Source organism: Anomaloglossus baeobatrachus, chromosome 10 (assembly GCF_048569485.1).
Source record: "Anomaloglossus baeobatrachus isolate aAnoBae1 chromosome 10, aAnoBae1.hap1, whole genome shotgun sequence".
Classification (NCBI taxonomy): domain Eukaryota; kingdom Metazoa; phylum Chordata; class Amphibia; order Anura; family Aromobatidae; genus Anomaloglossus; species Anomaloglossus baeobatrachus.
Window position 1 is genome coordinate 17,229,756 of NC_134362.1, and position 24,238 is coordinate 17,253,993.

A 24,238-nucleotide genomic window follows, 5' to 3' on the forward strand; every position below is an offset into this window, starting at 1 on the left:
ATAGATTTTATAATCCGGTGCGTCTCATACACCGAAAAATCCGGTATGTGTCTTTCCAAAAATCTCTTCCCTCTTTCCCTCTCCCCCTCTGCTCTCCACAGCACTGAGTGTTGCTGCGTGTGGATTCTGAGCCGTCGCTCGGCCGCACATGACCCCCCCCTTCCCCGACTTTAGAACAAAGCCATGGCCGTAGGCGTCAGCGCATGATTCTTAGGGGCTGTAATTCGGGTCAGTCTTTTGTCCTTGGGACCGGTGAATGGTGACATGGGCAATTTTACAGAAATGGTCTAAATGATGGGAAAGAAACCTTGCATCACGCACTAGGTGTTGTCGGTTTTGCAGACGGAGCAGCGCTAGGGCTGTATGTGATAAGAGGCCATCGATCAGGTGCCCGTCGATAACACGGACAAGGCTATGGACCTGCACCTGGACGCGGTCACGTCTGCAAGTCGTGCTCCCGCCAGGAAACAATGACATGGCATGAAGGATAACTCCAGTCCGCGCGGCACATAAAGAGCCCGGAGCAAACCTTTACCTTCCTGCTCTCGGATTTCTTGAGCTGAGCCCCGGATGACCCCAGCTGCTTCTTCAGCTCCTCCAGCTGAGACGTCAGTGATGCGATCTTGGCCTTGTTTTGCAGCTTTGCTTTCGACACCTTGGATTCCGCAGATTCCTTTTCTTCCTGCGATGGCACAAGCATGCAGTCACTGCACAATGCTGGACGTGCACACGGCGCTCACACTCCGCAGACACAGCTTTACACATAGGGAAAATAAGCTGCATGTACCTGTGCAGCGGAGTGAGCCTTCCCTTACAAGCTCGGGTTGGAGGACCTTCCTCATAGTGAGTCCTCCAGACGTGGTTTTGGAAAACCATTGCCCCCTGACTAATGCTTGATTTAAAGAAACTGTGCTTTACTCACCCTCCCCAGGTCCAGCTCTGTGTCACCGCCCCTGCTCCTGTCTACAGCGCTGATGTCACTTCGAAGGAGCTGCAGCCAATCAGTAAGCTCAGTGGCTTTACCCAAGCTGAAGGCATGAACAACTCAAGAGGTCTCAGTGATTGGCTGCAGCGCTGTAGACAATAAAAGACCACGGGAGCAGCGGTAGAGACTCAAGGCGTGACCTGGGGAGAGTGAGTAGAGCACTTTATATATAAAAGTGCGGCCTGGGGACAAGGATTTTCCAAGATAGCGACATCAGCAAAAAGCAAAATCCTTCCAACTGGCTGTGCGATTGCTCCACTTTTCCTTTCCACCATTTGCTCATGCAGCGGCACGAAACCAAAAAAGTTGCTACCACCCTGAGTGTCCTAACGGGCACAGAATCTACACCTCTCCTGCACCTTTCTATGCAATGTGCAGCCCCGTCTATAGTCTCCTGCACCTTTCTATGCAATGTGCAGCCCCGTCTATAGTCTCCTGCACCTTTCTATGCAATGTGCTGCCCTGTCTATAGTCTCCTGCACCTTTCTATGCAATGTGCTGCCCTGTCTATAGTCTCCTGCACCTTTCTATGCAATGTGCAGCCCTGTCTATAGTCTCCTGCACCTTTCTATGCAATGTGCAGCCCTGTCTATAGTCTCCTGCACCTTTCTATGCAATGTGCAGCCCTGTCTATAGTCTCCTGCACCTTTCTATGCAATGTGCTGCCCTGTCTATAGTCTCCTGCACCTTTATATGCAATGTGCTGCCCTGTCTACAGTCTCCTGCACCTTTCTATGCAATGTGCAGCCCTGTCTATAGTTTCCTGCACCTTTCTATGCAATGTGCCGCCCTGTCTATAGTCTCCTGCACCTTTCTATGCAATGTGCTGCCCTGTCTATAGTCTCCTGCACCTTTCTATGCAATGTGCCGCCCTGTCTATAGTCTCCTGCACCTTTATATGCAATGTGCAGCCCTGTCTATAGTCTCCTGCACCTTTATATGCAATGTGCAGCCCTGTCTATAGTCTCCTGCACCTTTATATGCAATGTGCAGCCCTGTCTATAGTCTCCTGCACCTTTATATGCAATGTGCAGCCCTGTCTATAGTCTCCTGCACCTTTATATGTAATGTGCAGCCCTGTCTATAGTCTCCTGCACCTTTATATGCAATGTGCTGCCCTGTTTATAGTCTCCTGCACCTTTATATGCAATGTGCCACCCTGTCTATAGTCTCCTGCACCTTTATATGTAATGTGCAGCCCTGTCTATAGTCTCCTGCACCTTTATATGCAATGTGCTGCCCTGTCTATAGTCTCCTGCACCTTTATATGCAATGTGCCGCCCTGTCTATAGTCTCCTGCACCTTTATATGCAATGTGCCGCACGCTCTATAGTCTCCTGCACCTTCATATGCAATGTGCCGCCCTGTCTATAGTCTCCTGCACCTTTATATGCAATGTGCCACCCTGTCTATAGTCTCCTGCACCTTTATATGCAATGTGCTGCCCTGTCTATAGTCTCCTGCACCTTTATATGCAATGTGCTGCCCTATCTATAGTCTCCTGCACCTTTATATGCAATGTGCCGCACGCTCTATAGTCTCCTGCACCTTCATATGCAATGTGCCGCCCTGTCTATAGTCTCCTGCACCTTTATATGCAATGTGCCACCCTGTCTATAGTCTCCTGCACCTTTCTATGCAATGTGCCACCCTGTCTATAGTCTCCTGCACCTTTATATGCAATGTGCCGCACACTCTATAGTCTCCTGCACCTTCATATGCAATGTGCTGCCCTGTCTATAGTCTCCTGCACCTTTATATGCAATGTGCCACCCTGTCTATAGTCTCCTGCACCTTTATATGCAATGTGCCACCCTGTCTATAGTCTCCTGCACCTTTATATGCAATGTGCAGCCCTGTCTATAGTCTCCTGCACCTTTATATGCAATGTGCAGCCCTGTCTATAGTCTCCTGCACCTTTATATGCAATGTGCAGCCCTGTCTATAGTCTCCTGCACCTTTCTATGCAATGTGCCGCCCTGTCTATAGTCTCCTGCACCTTTATATGCAATGTGCAGCCCTGTCTATAGTCTCCTGCACCTTTATATGCAATGTGCCGCCCGGTCTATAGTCTCCTGCACGCACCTTCAGGTCCTGATCTTTCTTGCGCAGTTCATTGTCCTTCTCCCGGATCAGATCCTTCAGTTGTGCCACCAGCTGCTGAGTGTGCGCCAGCTGCTCCGTCAGGTCTACCACCGACATGGTGCCGGCACGCGGGTCTGCCGGTGACTGCGGAGGGAAAACCGAATCACAATGTTAGAGATCGGAAGCCCAAATCATATAAGTTTGACATAAAATACACTTCAAGGACTTACCGCGCCCGACGACTGGGGATCGTCCCCAGAATACCAGTTCCACATGGTGTCAGACGGGCGGCTGGAAAGGAAGCAGAGGGCACGTCAGGTCACAGCTATCAGCTTGGTATCAACGCTAGGGTCTGTCTATGGGTAGGGGGTGGCCTGACCGTCCCCCAAAACAGATATCACCCTGCTGCACCTCCATCACCCCAATCCAGGGATCTGCGGTCAGATGTGTATGGCTGCAGTTCCTCCGCTAGGGAACACCTCCTCCGCTAGGGAACACCTCCTCCGCTAGAGAACACCTCCTCCGCTAGAGAACACCTCCTCCGCTAGAGAACACCTCCTCCGCTAGAGAACATCTCCTCCGCTAGGGAACACCTCCTCCGCTAGGGAACACCTCCTCCGCTAGAGAACACCTCCTCCGCTAGGGAACACCTCCTCCGCTAGGGAACACCTCCTCCGCTAGAGAGCATCTCCTCCGCTAGAGAGCATCTCCTCCGCTAGAGAGCATCTCCTCCGCTAGAGAGCATCTCCTCCGCTAGGGAACACCTCCTCCGCTAGGGAACATCTCCTCCGTTAGAGAACATCTCCTCCGCTAGAGAACATCTCCTCCGCTAGAGAAACTCCCCTCCGCTAGGGAACACCTCCTCCGCTAGAGAACATCTCCTCCGCTAGAGAACATCTCCTCCGCTAGAGAAACTCCCCTCCGCTAGAGAAACTCCCCTCCGCTAGAGAAACTCCCCTCCGCTAGAGAACATCTCCTCCGCTAGAGAACATCTCCTCCGCTAGAGAACATCTCCTCCGCTAGAGAACATCTCCTCCGCTAGAGAACATCTCCTCCGCTAGAGAACATCTCCTCCGCTAGAGAACATCTCCTCCGCTAGAGAACATCTCCTCCGCTAGAGAACATGTTCATGTGAAGAGAGAAGGAGCGCTAATCTCAACATCTATCTACTCTGTCTAACCAGCTGCCCCTCTCCCCAGTAGTCACAGCAGTCGCCCCTCTCCCCAATAATCACCGCAGTCGCCCCTTTCCCCAGTAGTCACCGCAGTCGCCCCTTTCCCCAGTAGTCACAGCAGCCGCCCCTTTCCCCAGTAGTCACAGCAGTCGCCCCTTACCCCAGTAGTCACAGCAGTCGCCCCTTTCCCCAGTGGTCACAGCAGTCGCCCCTTTCCCCAGTGGTCACAGCAGTCGCCCCTTTCCCCAGTAATCACAGCAGTCGCCCCTTTCCCCAGTAGTTACAGCAGTCGCCCCTGTCCCCAGTAGTCACAGCAGTCGCCCCTTTCCCCAGTAGTCACAGCAGTCGCCCCTTTCCTCAGTAGTCACAGCAGTCGCCCCTGTCCCCAGTAGTCACAGCAGTCGCCCCTTTCCCCAGTAGTCACAGCAGTCGCCCCTTTCCCCAGTGGTCACAGCAGTCGCCCCTGTCCCCAGTAGTCACAGCAGTCGCCCCTTTCCCCAGTAGTCACAGCAGCCGCCCCTTTCCCCAGTAGTCACAGCAGTCGCCCCTTTCCCCAGTGGTCACAGCAGCTGCCCCTTTCCCCAGTAGTCACAGCAGCCGCCCCTTTCCCCAGTGGTTACAGCAGTCGCCCCTTTCCCCAGTAGTCACAGCAGTCGCCCCTGTCCCCAGTAGTCACAGCAGTCGCCCCTTTCCTCAGTAGTCACAGCAGTCGCCCCTGTCCCCAGTAGTCACAGCAGTCGCCCCTGTCCCCAGTAGTCACAGCAGTCGCCCCTTTCCCCAGTAGTCACAGCAGTCGCCCCTGTCCCCAGTAGTCACAGCAGTCGCCCCTGTCCCCAGTAGTCACAGCAGTCGCCCCTTTCCCCAGTAGTCACAGCAGTCGCCCCTGTCCCCAGTAGTCACAGCAGTCGCCCGTCCCCAGTAGTCACCGCAGTCGCCCCTTTCCCCAGTAGTCACAGCAGTCGCCCCTTTCCCCAGTAGTCACAGCAGTCGCCCCTGTCCCCAGTAGTCACAGCAGTCGCCCCTTTCCCCAGTAGTCACAGCAGTCGCCCCTGTCCCCAGTAGTCACAGCAGTCGCCCCTGTCCCCAGTAGTCACAGCAGCTGCCCCTTTCCCCAGTAGTCACAGCAGTCGCCCCTTTCCCCAGTAGTCACAGCAGTCGCCCCTGTCCCCAGTAGTCACAGCAGTCGCCCCTGTCCCCAGTAGTCACAGCAGTCGCCCCTGTCCCCAGTAGTCACAGCAGTCGCCCCTGTCCCCAGTAGTCACAGCAGCCGCCCCTTTCCCCAGTAGTCACAGCAGTCGCCCCTTTCCCCAGTAGTCACAGCAGTCGCCCCTTTCCCCAGTAGTTACAGCAGTCGCCCCTTTCCCCAGTAGTCACAGCAGTCGCCCCTGTCCCCAGTAGTCACAGCAGTCGCCCCTGTCCCCAGTAGTCACAGCAGCCGCCCCTTTCCCCAGTAGTCACAGCAGTCGCCCCTTTCCCCAGTAGTCACAGCAGTCGCCCCTGTCCCCAGTAGTCACAGCAGCTGCCCCTTTCCCCAGTAGTCACAGCAGCTGCCCCTTTCCCCAGTAGTCACAGCAGTCGCCCCTGTCCCCAGTAGTCACAGCAGCTGCCCCTTTCCCCAGTAGTCACAGCAGTCGCCCCTTTCCCCAGTAGTTACAGCAGTCGCCCCTTTCCCCAGTAGTTACAGCAGTCGCCCCTTTCCCCAGTAGTTACAGCAGTCGCCCCTGTCCCCAGTAGTCACAGCAGCTGCCCCTTTCCCCAGTAGTCACAGCAGTCGCCCCTTTCCCCAGTAGTCACAGCAGTCGCCCCTTTCCCCAGTAGTCACAGCAGTCGCCCCTTTCCCCAGTAGTTACAGCAGTCGCCCCTTTCCCCAGTAGTTACAGCAGTCGCCCCTGTCCCCAGTAGTCACAGCAGCTGCCCCTTTCCCCAGTAGTCACAGCAGTCGCCCCTTTCCCCAGTAGTCACAGCAGTCGCCCCTTTCCCCAGTAGTTACAGCAGTCGCCCCTTTCCCCAGTAGTTACAGCAGTCGCCCCTGTCCCCAGTAGTCACAGCAGTCGCCCCTTTCCCCAGTAGTTACAGCAGCCGCCCCTTTCCCCAGTAGTCACAGCAGTCGCCCCTTTCCCCAGTAGTCACAGCAGTCGCCCCTTTCCCCAGTAGTCACAGCAGTCGCCCCTTTCCCCAGCAGTCGCCCCTTTCCCCAGTAGTCACAGCAGTCGCCCCTTTCCCCAGTAGTCACAGCAGTCGCCCCTTTCCCCAGTAGTTACAGCAGTCGCCCCTGTCCCCAGTAGTCACAGCAGTCGCCCCTTTCCCCAGTAGTCACAGCAGTCGCCCCTTTCCCCAGTAGTCACAGCAGCTGCCCCTTTCCCCAGTAGTCACAGCAGTCGCCCCTTTCCCCAGTAGTTACAGCAGTCGCCCCTTTCCCCAGTAGTCACAGCAGCTGCCCCTTTCCCCAGTAGTCACAGCAGTCGCCCCTTTCCCCAGTAGTTACAGCAGTCGCCCCTTTCCCCAGTAGTCACAGCAGCTGCCCCTTTCCCCAGTAGTCACAGCAGTCGCCCCTTTCCCCAGTAGTCACAGCAGTCGCCCCTTTCCCCAGTAGTCACAGCAGTCGCCCCTTTCCCCAGTAGTTACAGCAGTCGCCCCTCTCCCCAGTAGTCACAGCAGCTGCCCCTTTCCCCAGTAGTCACAGCAGTCGCCCCTTTCCCCAGTAGTCACAGCAGTCGCCCCTTTCCCCAGTAGTCACAGCAGTCGCCCCTGTCCCCAGTAGTTACAGCAGTCGCCCCTTTCCCCAGTAGTCACAGCAGTCGCCCCTTTCCCCAGTAGTTACAGCAGTCGCCCCTTTCCCCAGTAGTCACAGCAGTCGCCCCTTTCCCCAGTAGTCACAGCAGTCGCCCCTTTCCCCAGTAGTCACAGCAGCCGCCCCTTTCCCCAGTAGTCACAGCAGTCGCCCCTTTCCCCAGTAGTTACAGCAGCCGCCCCTTTCCCCAGTAGTCACAGCAGTCGCCCCTTTCCCCAGTAGTTACAGCAGTCGCCCCTTTCCCCAGTAGTCACAGCAGTCGCCCCTTTCCCCAGTAGTCACAGCAGTCGCCCCTTTCCCCAGTAGTCACAGCAGTCGCCCCTTTCCCCAGTAGTCACAGCAGTCGCCCCTTTCCCCAGTAGTTACAGCAGTCGCCCCTTTCCCCAGTAGTTACAGCAGTCGCCCCTTTCCCCAGTAGTTACAGCAGTCGCCCCTTTCCCCAGTAGTCACAGCAGTCGCCCCTGTCCCCAGTAGTCACAGCAGTCGCCCCTGTCCCCAGTAGTCACAGCACAGCCGCACGGTTTGTCACCCATGTACAGGATAGATGAGGACAGGTGATCAATGTCTGATCCTTCAGTTGCCAAAAGCTGATCCCAAGAACAAGAGTCCAATTTTAATTGATGGTGCTGATGGGGATATGCGACTGCTGCACTCTGCATCAATCCCATAGGTTTTGTGGGCTACCAGGCTCATGATTGCGGGGTCTCCGTGGTGGCACCTCTCCTAATTAGACTGTTACTCCCGTACAACCCCTATAAAAGGGGGAGATGCGGATCCGTCCAGAGCCGCTCACTTCTGGTGCTGATGTGACTAGGACCTGACATTCTGCGCTCGGCGTCTCTGCCGCTGTCCTGGTCGCTCCGTTGTCCGTGCAGAAGTGAGCGGCTCTGGGCGGTGCCGGGTAACGTCTAACTCCCTAATACTGAATTTATTTTTTTGCTTTTTTTGACCTTCACAGTCCATTAAGACACAATATGAGACCTTGGATGAAATGCACCTAATGACCTCGGCTCTGAGGCATTCACAAGTATCAACAACAAGAAGGGCCCCGACGTTCACCGCCATCACCATGATCACCGCCATCACCATGATCACCGCCATCACCATGATCACCGCCATCACCATGATCACCGCCATCACCGGGAAGATCAGACTGGAATGTGGCAGAAAATCCCTGCAGGAAAGTTACCAGACCGGTTATATCACATCTGCCGGAGCCGCACCGCAACTTCCAGGACGCCAATATCTCCACTCCTGTACAAGTGTGTAAAGACGTATCATCACCATCATCATCATCTATACTTGTATTTCCTGCCGAGATGTGCAGCCAGGACTAGTTATGAGTACCGAGCACCCGAGCATGGTAGTGCCCACTCATCACTAGTTATGAGTACCGAGCACCCGAGCATGGTAGTGCCCACTCATCACTAGTTATGAGTACCGAGCACCCGAGCATGGTAGTGCCCGCTCATCACTAGTTACCAGTACTGAGCACCCGAGCATGGTAGTGCCCGCTCATCACTAGTTACCAGTACTGAGCACCCGAGCATGGTAGTGCCCCGCTTATCACTAGTTACCAGTACTGAGCACCCGAGCATGGTAGTGCCTGCTCATCACTAGTTATCAGTACTGAGCACCTGAGCATGGTAGTGCCCGCTCATCACTAGTTACCAGTACCGAGCACCTGAGCATGGTAGTGCCCACTCATCACTAGTTACCAGTACTGAGCACCCGAGCATGGTAGTGCCCCGCTTATCACTAGTTACCAGTACTGAGCACCTGAGCATGGTAGTGCCTGCTCATCACTAGTTACCAGTACTGAGCACCCGAGCATGGTAGTGCCCGCTCATCACTAGTTACCAGTACTGAGCACCCGAGCATGGTAGTGCCCCGCTTATCACTAGTTACCAGTACTGAGCACCTGAGCATGGTAGTGCCTGCTCATCACTAGTTATCAGTACTGAGCACCTGAGCATGGTAGTGCCCCGCTTATCACTAGTTACCAGTACCGAGCACCTGAGCATGGTAGTGCCCGCTCATCACTAGTTACCAGTACAGAGCACCCGAGCATGGTAGTGCCCGCTCATCACTAGTTACCAGTACAGAGCACCCGAGCATGGTAGTGCCCGCTCATCACTAGTTACGAGTACTGAGCACCCGAGCATGGTAGTGCCCGCTCATCACTAGTTATGAGTACCGAGCACCCGAGCATGGTAGTGCCCGCTCATCACTAGTTACCAGTACTGAGCACCCGAGCATGGTAGTGCCCGCTCATCACTAGTTACGAGTACTGAGCACCCGAGCATGGTAGTGCCCGCTCATCACTAGTTACCAGTACTGAGCACCCGAGCATGGTAGTGCCCGCTCATCACTAGTTACCAGTACTGAGCACCCGAGCATGGTAGTGCCCGCTCATCACTAGTTACCAGTACTGAGCACCCGAGCATGGTAGTGCCCACTCATCACTAGTTACCAGTACTGAGCACCAGAGCATGGTAGTGCCCGCTCATCACTAGTTACCAGTACTGAGCACCCGAGCATGGTAGTGCCCGCTCATCACTAGTTACCAGTACTGAGCACCCGAGCATGGTAGTGCCCGCTCATCACTAGTTACCAGTACTGAGCACCCGAGCATGGTAGTGCCCGCTCATCACTAGTTACCAGTACTGAGCACCCGAGCATGGTAGTGCCCGCTCATCAGTAGTTACGAGTACTGAGCACCCGAGCATGGTAGTGCCCGCTCATCACTAGTTACGAGTACTGAGCACCCGAGCATGGTAGTGCCCGCTCATCACTAGTTACCAGTACTGAGCACCCGAGCATGGTAGTGCCCGCTGATCACTAGTTACCAGTACTGAGCACCCGAGCATGGTAGTGCCCGCTCATCACTAGTTACCAGTACTGAGCACCCGAGCATGGTAGTGCCCGCTCATCACTAGTTACCAGTACTGAGCACCCGAGCATGGTAGTGCCCGCTCATCACTAGTTACGAGTACAGAGCACCTGAGCATGGTAGTGCCCGCTCATCACTAGTTACCAGTACTGAGCACCTGAGCATGGTAGTGCCCGCTCATCACTAGTTACCAGTACTGAGCACCTGAGCATGGTAGTGCCCGCTCATCACTAGTTACCAGTACTGAGCACCTGAGCATGGTAGTGCCCGCTCATCACTAGTTATGAGTACCAAGCACCCGAGCATGGTAGTGCCCGCTCATCACTAGTTACCAGTACTGAGCACCCGAGCATGGTAGTGCCCGCTCATCACTAGTTACCAGTACTGAGCACCTGAGCATGGCAGTGCCCGCTCATCACTAGTTACCAGTATTGACCACCCGAGCATGGTAGTGCCCGCTCATCACTAGTTACCAGTACTGAGCACCCGAGCATGGTAGTGCCCGCTCATCACTAGTTACCAGTACTGACCACCCGAGCATGGTAGTGCTCACTTATCACTAGTTACCAGTACTGAGCACCCGAGCATGGTAGTGCCCGCTCATAACTAGTTACCAGTACTGAGCACCAGAGCATGGTAGTGCCCACTCATCACTAGTTACCAGTACTGAGCACCCGAGCATGGTAGTGCCCGCTCATCACTAGTTACCAGTACTGAGCACCTGAGCATGGTAGTGCCCGCTCATCACTAGTTACCAGTACTGAGCACCCGAGCATGGTAGTGCCCGCTCATCACTAGTTACCAGTACTGAGCACCCGAGCATGGTAGTGCCCGCTCATCACTAGTTATGAGTACCGAGCACCCGAGCATGGTAGTGCCCGCTCATCACTAGTTACCAGTACTGAGCACCCGAGCATGGTAGTGCCCGCTCATCACTAGTTACGAGTACTGAGCACCCGAGCATGGTAGTGCCCGCTCATCACTAGTTACCAGTACTGAGCACCCGAGCATGGTAGTGCCCGCTCATCACTAGTTACCAGTACTGAGCACCCGAGCATGGTAGTGCCCGCTCATCACTAGTTACCAGTACTGAGCACCAGAGCATGGTAGTGCCCACTCATCACTAGTTACCAGTACTGAGCACCCGAGCATGGTAGTGCCCGCTCATCACTAGTTACCAGTACTGAGCACCCGAGCATGGTAGTGCCCGCTCATCACTAGTTACCAGTACTGAGCACCCGAGCATGGTAGTGCCCGCTCATCACTAGTTACCAGTACTGAGCACCCGAGCATGGTAGTGCCCGCTCATCAGTAGTTACGAGTACTGAGCACCCGAGCATGGTAGTGCCCGCTCATCACTAGTTACGAGTACTGAGCACCCGAGCATGGTAGTGCCCGCTCATCACTAGTTACGAGTACTGAGCACCCGAGCATGGTAGTGCCCGCTCATCACTAGTTACCAGTACTGAGCACCCGAGCATGGTAGTGCCCGCTCATCACTAGTTACCAGTACTGAGCACCCGAGCATGGTAGTGCCCGCTCATCACTAGTTACCAGTACAGAGCACCTGAGCATGGTAGTGCCCGCTCATCACTAGTTACCAGTACTGAGCACCTGAGCATGGTAGTGCCCGCTCATCACTAGTTACCAGTACTGAGCACCTGAGCATGGTAGTGCCCGCTCATCACTAGTTACCAGTACTGAGCACCTGAGCATGGTAGTGCCCGCTCATCACTAGTTACCAGTACTGAGCACCTGAGCATGGTAGTGCCCGCTCATCACTAGTTACCAGTACTGAGCACCCGAGCATGGTAGTGCCCGCTCATCACTAGTTACCAGTACTGAGCACCCGAGCATGGTAGTGCCCGCTCATCACTAGTTACCAGTACTGACCACCCGAGCATGGTAGTGCTCACTTATCACTAGTTACCAGTACTGAGCACCCGAGCATGGTAGTGCCCGCTCATAACTAGTTACCAGTACTGAGCACCAGAGCATGGTAGTGCCCACTCATCACTAGTTACCAGTACTGAGCACCCGAGCATGGTAGTGCCCGCTCATCACTAGTTACCAGTACTGAGCACCCGAGCATGGTAGTGCCCGCTCATCACTAGTTACCAGTACTGAGCACCCGAGCATGGTAGTGCCCGCTCATCACTAGTTACCAGTACTGAGCACCCGAGCATGGTAGTGCCCGCTCATCACTAGTTACCAGTACTGAGCACCCGAGCATGGTAGTGCCCGCTCATCACTAGTTACCAGTACTGAGCACCCGAGCATGGTAGTGCCCGCTCATCACTAGTTACCAGTACTGAGCACCTGAGCATGGTAGTGCCCGCTCATCACTAGTTACCAATACTGAGCACCCGAGCATGGTAGTGCCCGCTCATCACTAGTTACCAGTACTGAGCACCCGAGCATGGTAGTGCCCACTCATCACTAGTTACCAGTACTGACCACCCGAGCATGGTAGTGCCCACTCATCACTAGTTACCAGTACTGAGCACCCGAGCATGGTAGTGCTCACTCATCACTAGTTACCAGTACTGAGCACCCGAGCATGGTAGTGCCCGCTCATCACTAGTTACCAGTACTGAGCACCCGAGTATGGTAGTGCCCACTCATCACTAGTTACCAGTACTGAGCACCCGAGCATGGTAGTGCTCACTCATCACTAGTTACCAGTACTGAGCACCCGAGCATGGTAGTGCCCGCTCATCACTAGTTACCAGTACTGAGCACCCGAGCATGGTAGTGCCCACTCATCACTAGTTACCAGTACTGAGCACCCGAGCATGGTAGTGCCCGCTCATCACTAGTTACCAGTACTGAGCACCCGAGCATGGTAGTGCCCGCTCATCACTAGTTACCAGTACTGAGCACCCGAGCATGGTAGTGCCCGCTTATCACTAGTTACCAGTACAGAGCACCCGAGCATGGTAGTGCCTGCTCATCACTAGTTACCAGTACTGAGCACCCGAGCATGGTAGTGCCCGCTCATCACTAGTTACCAGTACTGAGCACCCGAGCATGGTAGTGCCCACTCATCACTAGTTACCAGTACTGAGCACCCGAGCATGGTAGTGCCCGCTCATCACTAGTTACCAGTACTGAGCACCCGAGCATGGTAGTGCCCGCTCATCACTAGTTACCAGTACTGAGCACCCGAGCATGGTAGTGCCCGCTTATCACTAGTTACCAGTACAGAGCACCCGAGCATGGTAGTGCCTGCTCATCACTAGTTACCAGTACTGAGCATGGTAGTGCCCGCTCATCACTAGTTACCAGTACTGAGCATGGTAGTGCCTGCTCATCACTAGTTACCAGTACTGAGCATGGTAGTGCCTGCTCATCACTAGTTACCAGTACTGAGCACCCGAGCATGGTAGTGCCCGCTCATCACTACTTAGGACAAGTCCTGACTCCCGTCTTGTACGGATGCCCCCTCTGTGCGCAATTAATTTGACTTAAAACATCAACGTTATAGCAAATTTTGCTCCGACTCCCTGGTAATGATCAGTGATGCCGGGTGTCCGCTCCTCTGCTCCATGCGCGCGCAGAATGAAACTTGATTTTAGGTTTTCTCATTTATTTATTTTTTTTTTTTGAACAACTTTTTACATATTTTTTAGTCCCTCGGCGACTGGAACCTGCAATTGTTTGATGCACTTCAGTACTTTCTATATGGCTTTGTGTATAGCACCAAGGTGGAGGAGTCGGGGGCATCGTTCGGACCCGGACTATTGTCGCGGCGGAAGGGGCACCAGGTCACAGCCGGCAGCCGCCGTGTAAGCGGAGTTGGGAAGAGTTTATTGCGTCACAGATTTCACTTTATGTAAGGTATTGGGTGAAATCCAAATCAAATCCGCACCCTAAAAAACTGTACATGTGAACGCAGCCTTAAGGGGCCCACGTGCTGCTGTACAGACGCACGGCCCCTCCTCAGACGAGTCTAATCCCAGCTCTCATCTCCCCCCGCAGTGACAGCTGAATGTGGGGCGCGGATTATTCAACAGCTGCCGGGCGGAGGAACAACAAAGGGAGCTGGAAATAGCCTGCGCTGAGCGAACGAGACTCGTCCCGGCAGACAGCGATCCTCATCCTCCGCCGCATACAGAGAAATTACACGAAAGTCCGATAATCCAGAATATCGATGATCCGGCACTGCGAATAATATACAATGTCATCCCAGTGTGATCCAAACTCATGGCGCCGGTGCCAGGTTAACCCCCTAAGCGCCAAGTGCCATATACCTGTATGGCGGACGGACGCACGGCGCGGGTGGAGAGGACGCACGGCGCGGGTGGAGAGGACGCACGGCGCGGGTGGAGAGGACGCACGGCGCGGGTGGAGAGGACGCACGGCGCGGGTGGAGCGGACGCACGGCGCGGGTGGAGAGGACGCACGGCGCGGGTGGAGAGGACGCACGGCGCGGGTGGAGAGGACGTACGGCGCGGGTGGAGAGGACGCACGGCGCGGGTGGAGAGGACGCACGGCGCGGGTGGAGCGGGCGCAGGCTGTGTTATACAGCCGACACTCCAGTAACAAGCCAGCAATTTAACCTTTTAAATGCCGCTGTCAAGCCTGTGCCAGAATCAATTAGAAGGCTTCAAATCAGCAGCCGACAGTTCTCCTACACGTTAAAGGAAAATCCCAAAACATAAATGAATTGCCTTTTATCAAAATGCCGCAGTCACCAAATAAATTAGCCGCTCTAATCCCAAAAATGTTCTTATTTTATCTCATTAGATGACTAATAGACTATAGGGGAAAAATAAATGTCCTAATGACACTGGAAGACGTCAGATAAAAAAAGAACTACAAGTCCCAGCATGCCTCAGAACGGCGTCAATGACAAGGGATGATGGGATTTGTAGTATGACTACAGTGCAGCGCACGGCTGCAAGTGACCTATTAAGAGAGAGGGGGAGGAGATGTAAAGGCCAATGGGAGGAGACCTGAGGACATGCCACACCCCCTCCTCCTAAAGGCCTACAGCACCGGTATAAAAGGAACAGCTTAATAGCGGCTTCCGCCTCCCCTCACCTGGGGCCGAGGATCTCACGGTGAAGCCATGGCGCAGTCTCCCCGGCTCTCCGCGCCCATTACACGCACTCGGTCGTTCCCAGCTGCAGCCAGGCTCCGGCGGCCATCTTGGAATAGGATAAGCTCCAGCACAGCTGAGTGGTGACGTCACGCGTTGGTGGTGCACGCCCTGTTCTGTCTGTTGCCATAGAATGTGCGGGTTGCCAGAAACAAACATGGCGGCCAGAAAATACCTTGGTTGTTATGGTGATGAACTCTAATGACCTCATACAAAGAGTGGAGTCTGACAATAGCCAAAACATAGTATTTATGTTAATTATCATTTTATTTATTATAGCGCTTTAATAGATCTGATATTAAAAAAAAATAAAAAATTGGAAAGTTTATTGGGGGGGTTTATTTATTTATTTTTTGGGGTGGGGGGAGTGTTTTTTTAAATTGTTAAATCAGTTAATTTTCTGGATTTTTCATTTTTAAAACCATTTTTTTTATTTTAATTTTTCCATAGATTATATCTGTACAACGGTGTTTTTTATTTTCAGGAATAGTTGTTTTAAATGTTGACATTAAGTTTACTGTATTAGGCCCTGTGCACACGCTGATTTTTTTCTTTTGCAGTGTTTTGGTGCAGGTTTTAGTGCAGTTCACACAGTGCGTTTTTCGCAACGTTTTTGCGCAGTTTTCGGGTGCGTTTTTGCCCAGAAAACTGCATGACTTTGCTTCCCCAGCAAAGTTTGAGTTTTCATTTTTGCTGTCTGCACACAGCGTTTTTTTTTCAGCTGCGTTTTTGTGGTGACCACAAAAACGCAGCATGTCAATTATTCCCGCGTTTTTCATCCATTGAGTTCAATGGGATGTTGAAAGACGCAATGAGAAACGCAAATTGTTATTATAGCTGCGTTTTGTTGCGTTTCTAAGACCAAAAACGCAGCTATAAACGCAGGAGGTGGGTAGTAAAGTGACGTGTACAGGAAGAGGATTCCTTCTGGTCAGTAAATACAGAAGCGTGAATCCTCCCGGTACCGTCACCGCCGCTTCCACCTCCCGTCCTGTGCATGTATGCTGCCGTACGGCGCCATTGCCGGGCGGGAGGTGGAAGCGGCTGCGAAAACAAAAGTGAACAGTAGAAAAAAAAATGTCATACTCACCTGTCTGCAGGGTCCCGGTGCCATGCCCGCTCCCAGCTCCTCTTCCCGGTACCGCCGCTCCGGCTGTGTGCAGTCTCCCGGGTATGTGCGATGGATGCAGGACCTGGCGATTGATCACCTGATGCAGTCACGTCACGCGTCAGCTGATCGTAAGTCTCGGGGTGATGCCAGCGCCCGGCCGGCTTAACCTGTCAGCGGATGCCGTCGGGAGACTTCTTCCCTGATTACCGGCAGCTCCTGCAGCGATCGGATAGGATCAGACTCGCTCCAGGAGCTACCGGTAATCAGCACATAAGTGAGTTGTTTTTTTTTTGTTTTTTTTTTGCACTGATGCATCTGCTGATTGTATAAACGGCTTTTATACAACCAGCTGCTGTGTCATGTGATTCACATCCTGGAACCTGACACATCATCTGATCGCTTTGCCTTCCAGCAAACCGATCAGATGATATTGGATCCGGATTGGACAGCGCGGGACCCTTGACCCAGGATTACTGCGAGGGGGGCTCTTTTTCAATAAAGATGGAGTCACTAATTGTGTTGTTTCATTTCTAATAAAAATATTTTTCTGTGTGTTGTGGTTTTCTTTATCTTTACTAGAAATTCATGGTGGCCATGTCTAATATTGGCGTGACACCATGAATTTCGGGCTTAAGGCCAGCTGATAATATACAGCTAACCCTAACCCCATTATTACCCAGCAAGCCACCGTCACCAGGGCAGCTGGAAGAGTTGGATACAGCGCCAGAAGATGGCGCTTCTATGAAAGCGCCATTTTCTGGGGTGGCTGCGGACTGCAATTCACAGCGGGGGTGCCCAGAAAGCATGGGCACCCTGCACTGCGGATTCCAATCCCCAGTTGCCTAGTTGTACCTGGCTGGACACAAAAATTAGGCGAAGCTCACGTCTTTTTTTTAATTATTTCATGAAATTCATGAAATATAAAAAAAGGGCTTCCCTATATTTTTGGTTCCCAGCCGGGTACAAATAGGCAGCTGGGGTTGGGGGCAGCCTGTACCTGCCTGCTGTACCTGGCTAGCATACAAAAATATGGCGAAGCCCACGTCATTTTTTTGGGGGGCAAAAAACTCCTGCATTCAGTCCTGGATGGAGGATGCTGAGACTTGTAGTTCTGCAGCTGCTGTCTGCTCTCCTGCATACACTATTGGATGGAGTATGCTGAGCCTTGTAATTCTGCTCCCTCTGCCTCTCCCTCCAGCATACAGTCCTGTATGGAGCATGCTGAGCCTTGTAGTTCTGCAGCTGTCTGCTCTATTGCATACACTAGTACACTAGTGGAGAATGAAGAACATATTGAAGAAGGAAATGACATGAGACCTTTTTTTTTCAACAATCTTTAATGGCATTGTTCACTGATAAACGCATAAAGACGCAGTGAGCAAAAACGCAGCAAAACGCAGCAAAAAAAACACACCCAATCGCGTTTTTTGCCACGTTTTTTGCCGCAAAAAACGCAGCATAAAAAAAAAACGCATTGTGTGAACCTAGCCTTAAACTGCATACATTTCCTTCCCCAGCAAAGTCTGAGATTTCAGAAAGGCTGCGCGCACGTTGCTTCTTTTTTCCTTGCAGTTTTGGTTGCAGATAACAGCAGCAGCATGTCACTTCTTTCTGCGTTTTGACATTGCGGGGGGTTTTTTTTCCGGCCAGAGGGAGGCTTTTTTTTTTTTTTATTCCGGCCAGAGGATGCGTTTTTTGCCGGAGAATCAAAACTGCAGTGTGCGCACATACCCTAGAAAAACAGGAAAAAAAAATAAAAAGTGCTGTAAGATAATGAAGAAAAACAAACTGACACTTATTTTCATGGCGCCCATTGTGCGGTAATAGTGAACTGGCAACTTGATTATTCAGGTCAGTAGAAGTCTGTAGATACCAACTTCCAAAAGTGGGGTCTTTTTTTTTTTTTTTATGTTTGTTAAAAAAAATGTAAAAAAAAGTCACCGGGTTTCTGAAATTTTGTAACTTTTTTTTTTTCCTTTGATGCAGCCGTGCGAGGGTCTAGTGTTGGGTTTTTTTTGCGCACAGCCAATGTTTTTATTGTCAGCACTTTGGGGGACACTGAAGGTTTGTTTTTTTTTGTTTTGTTTTTTTACCACTGAAACACGGCAATTCTGTTTCTTGGTTTTTTTTTATTTTTATTTTATAAGTGGTTTGCCATTGGTTAATTTTATATTTTCAAGGTCTTTTACAGTTGTGGTGATACTTAATGTGTTTTTTTTTTTTATTTTTTAAATTATATATTTATTTATTTTTCTTCCTGGCAACACTAAATGTTTTGGGTTTTTTTTTGTTTTGTTTTCTTTAACTTTTAAAAAAAAAAGTATTTTCCTCGTTCCCCTAGGGAAGTTGATCCTAGAATCATTGATCATTTGTATTAAATAATTCACTAGATGTTAAGAATATGCCGATCTCTCGAGAGGCCGGGCCTAGCGCTGGTCGTCCTAAAACACCAAAATGGCCTCCAAGGGGGCCTGAAGCTGGAGCTCTGCTGCCATGGCAACTAGTCAGCGCCTTCCTAGGGTAGTAGCAATGGACGCCCATACTGACGCCTCACTGTGCCTATGCCTCTTATATACCGCTGTCAAAGACTGAGGACACGTTTAGTTTCTACACTTTTTTTTGTACATGCGCCATCTTTGATGTGTATCATGCGCCAGGTTTTTTGTTTCTATCGATATAGGCCGAGCTAATGATTTTCTATGGAAGATTAAATTGCATGATCAACTTCGCTGTTCAGTCCTCCCAAAGAAAAAAAACAAACATTCCAACTCGAATAGTCAAAATCACCATCAAGTAAGTGGGGCAGATTTATGGCAACTGAAAACAAAGCTGCTGGCCGTGTCACCCATAGCAACCAATCACAGCACAGCTTTCATTGAACCACAGCTGTTTAGAATATGAAAGCTGCGCTGTGATTGGTTGCTACAGGCAACAATGCCAGTTTTTCCTTCTGACAGTTTTGATCATTTAGGCTTTCAATACAATTTTTTTTTTTATTCTCTAATATTTTGCCATATTTTTAGCATCTACTCGCTGATCATTATTAGGGCCTAGAAATCCCAAATTCACAAAATGGATCAAGAGGAAAAGAAAAAAAAACCCAACAATCTGTATTAAGTAACCCTCAGTCCACTATAGCGCCGCACGACCATCTCTTTCCTCACTTATCCCCCATAGACTGTGAGCCCTCGCAGGCAGGGTCCTCCCTTCCTTTATCCTCAACCCTTCCTTTTAGACTGAGTCCTCGCTGGCAGGATCTTCTCTCTTCCAGTATCCTCACCCATCCCCTGTAGACTGTGAACCCTCACGGGCAGGGTCCTCTCTCCTCGTGTAGACTGTGAGCCCTCGCGGGCAGGGTCCCCTCTCCTCGTGTAGACTGTGAGCCCTCGCGGGCAGGGTCCTCTCTCCTCGTGTAGACTGTGAGCCCTCGCGGGCAGGGTCCTCTCTCCTCGTGTAGACTGTGAGCCCTCGCGGGCAGGGTCCTCTCTCCTCGTGTAGACTGTGAGCCCTCGCGGGCAGGGTCCTCTCTCCTCGTGTAGACTGTGAGCCCTCGCGGGCAGGGTCCCCTCTCCTCGTGTAGACTGTGAGCCCTCGCGAGCAGGGTCTCCTCTCCTCCTGTAGTCTGTGAGCCCTCGTGGGCAGGGTCCTCTCTCCTCCTGTAGAATGTAAGCCCTCGCGGGCAGGGTCCTCTCTCTCTCCTCCTGTAGAATGTGAGCCCTCGCGGGCAGGGTCCTCTCTCCTCCTGTAGACTGTGAGCCCTCGCGGGCAGGGTCCTCTCTCCTCCTGTAGAATGTAAGCCCTCGCGGGCAGGGTCCTCTCTCTCTCCTCCTGTAGAATGTGAGCCCTCGCGGGCAGGGTCCTCTCTCTCTCCTCCTGTAGAATGTGAGCCCTTGCGGGCAGGGTCCTCTCTCTCTCCTCCTGTAGAATGTGAGCCCTCGCGGGCAGGGTCCTCTCTCTCTCCTCCTGTAGAATGTGAGCCCTCGCGGGCAGGGTCCTCTCTCTCTCCTCCTGTAGACTGTGAGCCCTCACGGGCAGGGTCCTCTCTCCTCCTGTAGAATTCAAAGTGGAGAGGGAGAAGGGGTTAAACCCGCGCAATCCGCCAGTAATCCAGAAGGAGATGTTGATAAATTAAACAATCTTTTATTCCATGGGTCTACGCGTTTCAAGGTCTAAGACCTCTTCTTCAGGGCCAGTAAATCAACACTGCATGTACAGAGGTGGGGCCGCTGCAGCTGCCATTATCTCATGCTATCTGTGGTGGTTGTGACCTCTCACAACCTCAATCGGTGAGTGCATTTACCATTTGCTAACCGTGTGTTTTATCTGGTAAAACCCTATCAGCGCTTCTCTTTTCTAGTTTATCCTCCTGTAGAATGTGAGCCCTCGCGGGCAGTGTCCGCTCTCCTCCTGTAGACTGTAAGCCCTCGTGGGTAGGGTCCTCTCTCCTCCTGTAGACTGTGAGCCCTCGCGGGCAGGGTCCTCTCTCCTCCTGTAGACTGTGAGCCCTCGCGGGCAGAGTCCTCTCTCCTCCTGTAGAATGTGAGCCCTCGTGGGCAGGGTCCTCTCTCCTCCTGTAGACTGTGAGCCCTCGCGGGCAGGGTCCTCTCTCCTCCTGTAGACTGTGAGCCCTCGCGGGCAGGGTCCTCTCTCCTCCTGTAGACTGTGAGCCCTCGCGGCCAGGGTCCTCTCTCCTCCTGTAGACTGTGAGCCCTCGCGGGCAGAGTCCTCTCTCCTCCTGTAGAATGTGAGCCCTCGTGGGCAGGGTCCTCTCTCCTCCTGTAGACTGTGAGCCCTCGCGGGCAGGGTCCTCTCTCCTCCTGTAGACTGTGAGCCCTCGCGGGCAGGGTCCTCTCTCCTCCTGTAGACTGTGAGCCCTCACGGCCAGGGTCCTCTCTCCTCCTGTAGACTGTGAGCCCTCGCGGCCAGGGTCCTCTCTCCTCCTGTAGACTGAGCCCTCGTGGGCAGTGTCCTCTCTCCTCCTGTAGACTGTGAGCCCTCGCGGGCAGAGTCCTCTCTCCTCCTGTAGACTGTGAGCCCTTGCGGGCAGGGTCCTCTCTCCTCCTGTAGACTGTAAGCCCTCGTGGGCAGGGTCCTCTCTCCTCCTGTAGAATGTGAGCCCTCGTGGGCAGGGTCCTCTCTCCTCCTGTAGACTGTGAGCCCTCGCGGGCAGGGTCCTCTCTCCTCCTGTAGACTGTGAGCCCTCGCGGGCAGGGTCCTCTCTCTCTCCTCCTGTAGAATGTGAGCCCTCGCGGGCAGGGTCCTCTCTCTCTCCTCCTGTAGAATGTGAGCCCTTGCGGGCAGGGTCCTCTCTCCTCTCCTCTCCTCCTCTGTCTTTTATTGTCTGATTATTGCACTTGTCTACGTATACCCCTTTCCACATTCAAAGTGCCATGGAATAAATGGCGCTATAATAATAATGCTGTGTGGGACCATGCGCTTGATGGTTAGAGATAAGGTGTTTTTTTTTTTTGTTTTTTTTTCTTACAGGGTTTATTTCCACTTTGCTATTTGAAACCACAATCAGATTTTTTTTTTATTATTACTTTAATTTCTTTGAATAGTTCACATTTTCCAACACTAGATGGGGCAATACTACCGCAAATTATCTGGCTTCTGTACTGTTGACTACACATCCTAAATTATCAGCTGTCAGGGAATGTTCACACAGATTTTTTTGCTGAGGATTCTGGTGATATCCACATCAAAAACTGCTTCAATAAACTTCCTACTAATTTTAATGGGGAAAGTGTGTGTGTGTGTGTGTGTGTGTGTGTCTTCGTCTTCAAAATTTGACACGTTGCACATATATGTTGCTTGAAACAAACCACAAAAGTGAAAAAAATTAATTTGCTGACTGTCAATTGAAGAAGAAAAAAACCCACCAGAATATATGCAAAAAAATACAATTATAAATATTTTTTTTTTTAAGTTATTTTACATTTTTTTGTCCAAAGCCTTCATCAACCCAACAACAAAGCCAAATCCAGTCTACCTGGGCCAAAAAAAACCCTGTCTTCACAGCTGAAATGTAATCGGTCGACAAAGATTTCCCAATCAATTCCACCATCAATCCTAAATTGAATTCTGCAGGAGCTTCTGCCATGTGATACCTGAGACATTGGCTTGAGGAACCTAAGCCGCAAAGTGCGGGAAAAGGAATCCACAATATTGAGCTTTCAAGCAAATATATTTAAAGGGAATCTGTCACCGGGTTTTTGCTCCCCCATCTGAGAGCAGCATAATGTAGAGACAGGGACCCTGATTCCAGCGATGTGTCACTTACTGAGCTGTTTGCTGTCATTTTGATAAAATCATTGTTTTCTCTGTGCAGATCTAGCAGTTATACAGAGCTTATGAATATGCTGGACTACCTGCAGAGACCAAGTAGTCCTGTAATGATAATCTGCTGCTGATTAAACAGCATAAACTGACCTTTGCAGTGTGTTTAAAATCAGCCATAGAAATTCCAGAACAAATCAGAAACAAAATAATTGAGATATCAGTCTGGAAAAGGTTATAAAGCAATTTCTAAAGCTTTGGGGCTCCAGCGAACGGCAGAGAGAGCCATTATCAACAAATGGTGAAAACATGCAACAGTGGTGAACCTTCCAGGAGTGGCCGGCCGACCAAAATTACCCCAAGAACGCAGCAACAACTCAACAAAAGAGGTCACAAAAGACCCCACAACATCCAAAGAACTGCAGGCCTCACTTGCCTCAGTAAGGTTACTGTTCATGACTCTACAATAATAAAAAAAAGGCTACCTGAGGAAGGGGGAGGTTGTACCCCCGAAACGCATAGTGGCATGTAAATAATTAATAAATCTACATCCCAAATAACCTTATCACTACCTTTCTGAGCAGCGCAGCGAAACCGTGCATTTTTTTTTTCCTTGACTCTACAATAAGATATACACTGGGCAAAAATGGCCGAGTTCCAAGATGAAATTTACTGTTGAGCAAAAGAACATACAGGCTCTTTTCAGTTTTGTCAAAAAACATCTTGATGATTCCCAAGACTTTTGGGATAACACTCTGGATTGTTGAGACAAAAGTTCAACTTTTTGGAAGGTTTATGTCCCATTTACATCTGGTGTACAAGTAACACAGCATTTCAGAAGGGAACATCATACCCACAGTAAAACGTGGTGGTGGTGGTGTGATGATCTGGGGCTGTTTTGCTGCTTCAGGACCTGGGAGACATGCTGTGGTAAATGGAACCATGAATTCTATCTACCAAAAGGAGAACATCTGGCCATCTATTGCTGAAGCGCACTTGGGTTATGCAGCAGGACATAGATCCAAACCACATCAGCAAGTCCACCTCTAAATGGCTGAAGAAAAACAAAGTCAAGACTATGGCGTGGCCTAGTCATAGTCCTGACCTTAATCCGATTGAGATGCTGTGGCCGGACTGTAAGAAGGCGGTTCATGCTCAGAAACCCCCAGTGTGGCTGAATTACAACAGTTCTGCAAAGATTAGTGGTCAAAATTCCTCCAGAGCGGTGTAAAGTCTCATTGCCAGTTATTGCAAACACTTGATTGCAGTTGTTGCGGCAAAGGTGGCCCAACCAGTTATTAAGTTTAGGGGGTAAACACTTTTTCACACAGGGCCTTGTAGGTTTGGATTTCTCATTCATTTAATGTACCGGCCTCAGATGATGCGCCACACACGAGAATCTGGAACCGGAGACATAAAACAAACGTCTTAATTAAAAGCTCTATAAAAGTCCCACAAATCAAATCCAATTTTAATCACTGCTCTGCTCTGGGAAGGGCTCGTGTTATGGCCCAGCCCATGGGGAATAATTAACAAATGTGCTCGAATTCTCAGGGTGTTAGTGCAGCTTTCTGAATATTGTCAAACACATAGAATTACATCAGACCCAGCAGCCAGTTTCGGCAGCCCTGGCTGAGCATTGATGGTGAAGATTTATCAGAATTGTCTTTGTTGCTCCTCACAGCGCAGATTGCATATTACCAGGGCCCTTTAAGAGATAATCTCTGCTCTGTGATTGTTTCTAGTTGTAGTTTATCCCAGTTTTGATAAGAGGCCAGATGTGTATAACAATATTTGGTAGATGTTCGATCAACTT

At 51.4% G+C, this 24,238-nt stretch overlaps 1 protein-coding gene across 5 annotated transcripts in view; it reads right to left on the bottom strand.

Moving 5' to 3' along the window:
* Window positions 1–15,098, bottom strand: part of LOC142255331 (uncharacterized) — a 110,326-nt gene extending 95,228 nt beyond the window's left edge. For all 5 annotated transcript variants that reach the window (XM_075326883.1, XM_075326882.1, XM_075326881.1 and 2 more), the window contains exons 1-4: window positions 14,975–15,098; window positions 3,301–3,361; window positions 3,071–3,214; window positions 536–682 (exon numbers count right to left, since the gene is read on the bottom strand). In XM_075326883.1, coding sequence (XP_075182998.1) covers window positions 536–682; window positions 3,071–3,214; window positions 3,301–3,345 — 336 coding nt within the window. In that variant the 5' untranslated portion in view covers window positions 3,346–3,361; window positions 14,975–15,098. The remainder of the gene's footprint in view (window positions 1–535; window positions 683–3,070; window positions 3,215–3,300; window positions 3,362–14,974) is intronic.
* Between the last annotated feature and the right edge of the window lie 9,140 nt (window positions 15,099–24,238).